A 5000-nucleotide genomic window follows, 5' to 3' on the forward strand; every position below is an offset into this window, starting at 1 on the left:
CTCTGTAAAGTGTCAGCAGTAACCAATTTTGAGTCAGCACTTACAGAGGCTCTAGTGTTACATTGTCAGCAAAGCCATCTACGTCAGCAAAGGGTCAGCAGTAACTTAACTCTAACATCACTATATGCCAAATATCAGCCGAACAAAGTCAACAGTCAGCCATAGAATAGAGAGGCAAAATCAGCATCTCATACCTCATCTAATCGACAGCAATAACGTTCTCTAGATACCAAAAGTCAGCAATGCGAAATTAACAAACTCGGAAATTTAACCCCTTCAGTACCGTGACGCGTTTTCATATCTATCCTACATAGTATTTGGCGGTTTTTTACAGGTTCAGAAACTCATGTGGGGGATTAGAATAGTGAAGTCTGACCATTAACCCCTCTAGTACTGGGACACATTTCTACCTTGAAATTTGGGTGTGATTAAGCGATTTATTTACATCAGGGTCTATGGAGGACAGAAGATTAATGGCCACAGTCTTCACTCTTTCAATCCCTCACATAAGTTTCTGAAGCTGTATAGAATCACCAAATAGTAAGCAGAGTAAACATGAAAACGTGTCATGGTACTGAATGGGGATAATCTTCTGACCTCCATAGACCCTTGCTAATGTCAATAACATGGTCTAATCGTACACAAATCTCAAGGTCCTAGTACTGAAGGGGTTAAGATAGAAAAAGGAAGGAAAACTTAAGAAAACAAAACATTAGGAGTAATTTTTTCCCTCTCTTTTTCCTCCCTATCTATTGAAGGGGTTAAGATAGAAAGGGAAAAGAAAAAGAAAGTAAAAACGTCAGGAAGAGTCAGTCATTTTTTCCTCTTTTTTCCTCCCTCGTCGTGTCAGCTGTGATTTTTTCCCCAGGACAGACAGCACATAGGGGTGTCAGCAAGGCGGCGGCGTGGTGTCAGCATAGTACAGTGGTGGTAGGAATGTGGAGTGAGGTGTGGAATGAGGCGAAATGAGACTGTCTGCCAACTTACTTGCAATTTTCTCTCTCTCTCTCTCTCTCTCTCTCTCTCTCTCTCTCTCTCTCTCTCTCTCTCTCTCTCTCTCTCTCTCTCTCTCTCTCTCTCTCTCTCTCTCTCTCTCTCTCTCTCTCTCTGTTTTTTTTTCACATCATTCTTCTTGCTTCTTATTTTTGCATTTTACGTGTGTGGGAAAAGATTTGTGTGTGTGTGTGTGTGTGTGTGTGTGTGTGTGTGTGTGTGTGTGTGTGTGTGTGTGTGTGTGATACTTCGGTTTTAAGACAAAGCAGACCGTCATTCAGAGAGAGAGAGAGAGAGAGAGAGAGAGAGAGAGAGTCTTGTGGGGACGAGAAAAAGAAAGGAATGTAGGTAGTAAGGAACACTCCCTTGAATCTCTCTCTCTCTCTCTCTCTCTCTCTCTCTCTCTCTCTCTCTCTCTCTCTCTCTCTCTCTCTCATTTTCTCAGTGTGTGGAGAGCGATTATTTCGGGTGGGGTGTCGGCTAGAAGGCTTTTTGCCAGGCCGACATCTCCCCCATTGTTGGCGCCTCAACCACCACCACCACCACCACCACCACCACCACCTACTCTTCTACTGCTGATGCTACTACTATTACTACTACTGCTCCTAATGCTACTGTTGCTTCATCTACCCCTACTGATACTACTACTGCTTTTCTAGTGTTGTTGTTTTTAGTTGTTGTGGTAGTAGTAGTTATAGTAGTAGTAGTAGTAGTAGTGGTAGTAGTAGTAGTAATGGTAATGGTAGTGGTAGTAGTTGTTGTTGTTGTTGTTGCTGCTGCTTTATTTGTTGGAGCATTATCATTGTTGTTGTTGTTGTTGTTGTTATTATCATTATTATTATTATTGTTATTATTATTATTGTTATTATTATTATTATTGTTATTATTATTGTCATCATCAGATAGATAATCATCGTAATTAATCACAACCACCACCACCACCACCACCACCACCACCACCATCCTCCTTCTCCTCCTCCTCCTTCCTCCTCCTCCTTTTCCTCCTCCTCCTCTTCCTCCTCTTCCTCCTTCTCCTCTTCTTCCTCTTATTTTTCCTCCCCCTCCTCCTCCTCCTCCTCCTCCTCCTCCTCCTCCTCCTTCCTCCTCCTCCTCCTCCTCCTCCTCCTCCTCCTCCTCCTCCTCCTCCTCGTTTTCCTTTGCCATCTTCATCTCCACGTTCATCTGCCTCCACTACCTCAGTACTGCACCACCTGGCTGCTTTTCCTCCCTCCCTCCCTCCAGCCTTCCCTCCCACCTTCCCTCCCACCCCTCCACCTTCCCTCCCACCCCTCCACCTTCTCTCCCTGCCGTACTCTAGACAGCTGTGTGTGTGTGTGTGTGTTCTCCCTTTAAATACGAGATACTATATTGCGATAGTGATATGATAAAGTATAGTGACAATAGGGTGATATAGTGACGAATATACTACTACTACTACTACTACTACTACTACTACTACTACTACTACTACTACTACTACTACTACTACTACTACTACTACTACTGCAAGTGTCATTATGAAAAACTCTCCAAATTCCTTCCCGCCTAAACTGCCTTGATATTTCTCATGCTGAAACGATTAATATAGCGGAATGAGAGAGAGAGAGAGAGAGAGAGAGAGAGAGAGAGAGAGAGAGAGAGAGAGAGAGAGAGATAAACGCGCAAGTCTCTTCACTCCATCCTTCTTCCACCTCTCTCCACTTCATCTCTCCACCTTTCTCTCCTCCCTTACATCCACACCTCTCCCTTTACTCTCACATTTCCTCCTCTCCCTTCAAAGCATCATCCCTCCTAACCTCTCCCACTTATTCCTCCCATCTCTCCAGCTGCTCCCTCGTTCCCTCCAATCTATCTCTCCACCCCTCCACTCGTTGTTTCGTGCCTCCCTCCCTCCGCCCCTCCTTCCTTCTCCCACTCCCCCTCCCGTTGTGTGAAGTGACCGAGTGAGAGTGAGGAAGCTCTCTCCGCTTTTTGGCCTCAGTCGGGGAGAGGAACACCGCCACCTCACCTGGAGAGAAACTTTCCTACCTCCTCTCTCTCCTCTTCTCTCCGTCCCTCCCTTACTGTGTCTTAAGGAGTAACAACCGCTTTCCCGCCACTCCCTTCGCGGAAACAAGTGAGCATCGTGTTTACCCCGGAGCATTGTGGGAGCTAGGTGGCGGTGGCGGTGGCGGCGTGTTTGTGGTGGTGATTGTGGTGGTGATGGTGATGGTGCTGGTGGTGATAAGTCTGCGTGGGTGTGGTGGTCAGGCGTGGCTCTCCTGATGTGGTGGTGTGTGGTGGTGTTGTGATTCGGTGTTTGTGTGTGTTTTTGTGTGTTCGTGTTTTTTATTTGATTTTTATTCGTTTTTTTTTATATATGTAAATTTTTTTCATTTGTTTGTGGTGAAATTAGTTTTTTTTTATCGTCTTTTTTTTATTTTGTTTAGTTTTCATTTCTTAAGTTTTATTTTGTTGTTTTCCTTTTTTCTTAGTTCATGAAGTGAATTGAGTCCTGGAAAATAAGGAAAATATAAAGAAAATAATCGTGACGGAAAGGTAGAGAGAAAGAAAAATCAGAATAACAGAGAGAAGAAAAGAAAGAGAAGAAAAAAGTTAGGAAAAAATATATGAAACAGGTGACAATTTGAATGAATGGAAACAGAGGGAAAAGAAAAAAAATAACAAAACTGGATAAAAGAAAGGGGGAATAAGAGAAAACAGAAAGATAAAGGCAAGATGAAGAAAATAAAACCAACGAAGAATAGATAACAAGAAGACACAAGGAAGGAGAACCGCAGGAGAGAAAGAGAGAGGAAGAGAAGAGAAGAGAAAGGAAAGACAACGAAAACGAACATAATAAACACGAAAATAGGAATAAACAAAACAATCGAAGCATACAACAAGAAACACGAGAGATAAAAAGTAGAAACACAGATAAGAAAAAAAAAAACACAATAACAATGGAAACGACGGAAAGAAACACAAGCAAAGAGTGAATTGAGGAAAAAAAACAAAAGAAAAACGAGGTAAAAGAGAAAGAGAGAGAAAAATTGAAAGAAAAAAGAATAAAGAAAGAAATTAAAGCGAGTCAATATGCCGGTCCAGAAATTCAGAGCCCGTATGAAAACACCAAAATACAACCCAGAAGATGACCCGGATTTAGTAGATGAATTTGGCGAGTACTTCACCAAGGCTGCTTACGAGGAGGAAGGTGAGTGATGGGCAGTGATGGGATAGTGATGGGGAATGATGGGCAGTGATGGGGGAATGATGGATAGTGATGGGGCAGTGATAGGACAATGATGGGGGAGTGATGAGCAGTGATGGGCAGTGATGGGTAGTGATGGGCAGTGATGGGATAGTGATGGGCTGTGAGGATGGGAGTAGCAGTGATGGGGGAGTGATGGGCAGTGAACAGTGAGGATGGGAGTGATGGGGAAGTGAGGGTGGAAGTAATGGGAAAGGGAGGATGGGAATGATGGGGGGAGTGATGGGAGGTGAGGGAGTTGAAGGAGGAAGTGATGGGGGAGTGATGGGGTGGTGAGGGAGGAATGAGAAAAGTGAGGGGATGAGGGAGAGGAGAGTGAGGGGCAGTGATGAGGGTGAGGGGACAGTGATGGGGGAATGATGGGGAAGTAAGGGAGGAATGAGGGGAGTGAATGGATGAGTGAGAGGGGGGTGAGGGGATGAGGGGAGTGGTAAGCAGAGAGGGATAGTGAAGAGCAGTGATGGGGTGAGGGGGTTATTGATGGGCAGTGATGGGATTGAGTGAGATGGGAGTGAGAGGGGAAGAGATATTGATGGGGAGGAATGGGGAGAGAGGGGTATTGATAAGGGAGTGAGAGGAAGGGGTGATGAGGTATTGATGGGGGAGTGATGGGGATGGGGGTAAAGGAAAAGGGAAAAGGGAAAAGGAAAGGAAAATGGGGTGAAGGGGTAATGATGACGGGACACTGATGGGGGACTGATGGGGCTTGAGAGGAGCACTAATGGAGGAAAAATTTAGGTGAAGGGGGTTATTTATG

The 5000-nt window shown here is 44.5% G+C and overlaps 1 protein-coding gene across 41 annotated transcripts in view; it reads left to right on the forward strand.

The window, feature by feature from the left end:
- The window catches only part of LOC123503122 (muscle calcium channel subunit alpha-1-like), a 230015-nt gene that overhangs the window by 40039 nt on the left and 184976 nt on the right, over positions 1-5000 (forward strand). For 2 of the 41 annotated variants that reach the window (XM_045252601.1, XM_045252608.1), the window contains exons 1-2: positions 2705-3109; positions 3468-4186. The exons of 37 other annotated variants lie outside the window; for them this stretch is intronic. In XM_045252601.1, coding sequence (XP_045108536.1) covers positions 4069-4186 — 118 coding nt within the window. In that variant the 5' untranslated portion in view covers positions 2705-3109; positions 3468-4068. 2 more of the 41 variants (XM_045252602.1, XM_045252603.1) reach the window with 2 other exon arrangements.

The sequence above is a fragment of the Portunus trituberculatus genome, chromosome 13 (genome assembly GCF_017591435.1).
Source record: "Portunus trituberculatus isolate SZX2019 chromosome 13, ASM1759143v1, whole genome shotgun sequence".
Taxonomy (NCBI): Eukaryota; Metazoa; Arthropoda; class Malacostraca; order Decapoda; family Portunidae; genus Portunus; species Portunus trituberculatus.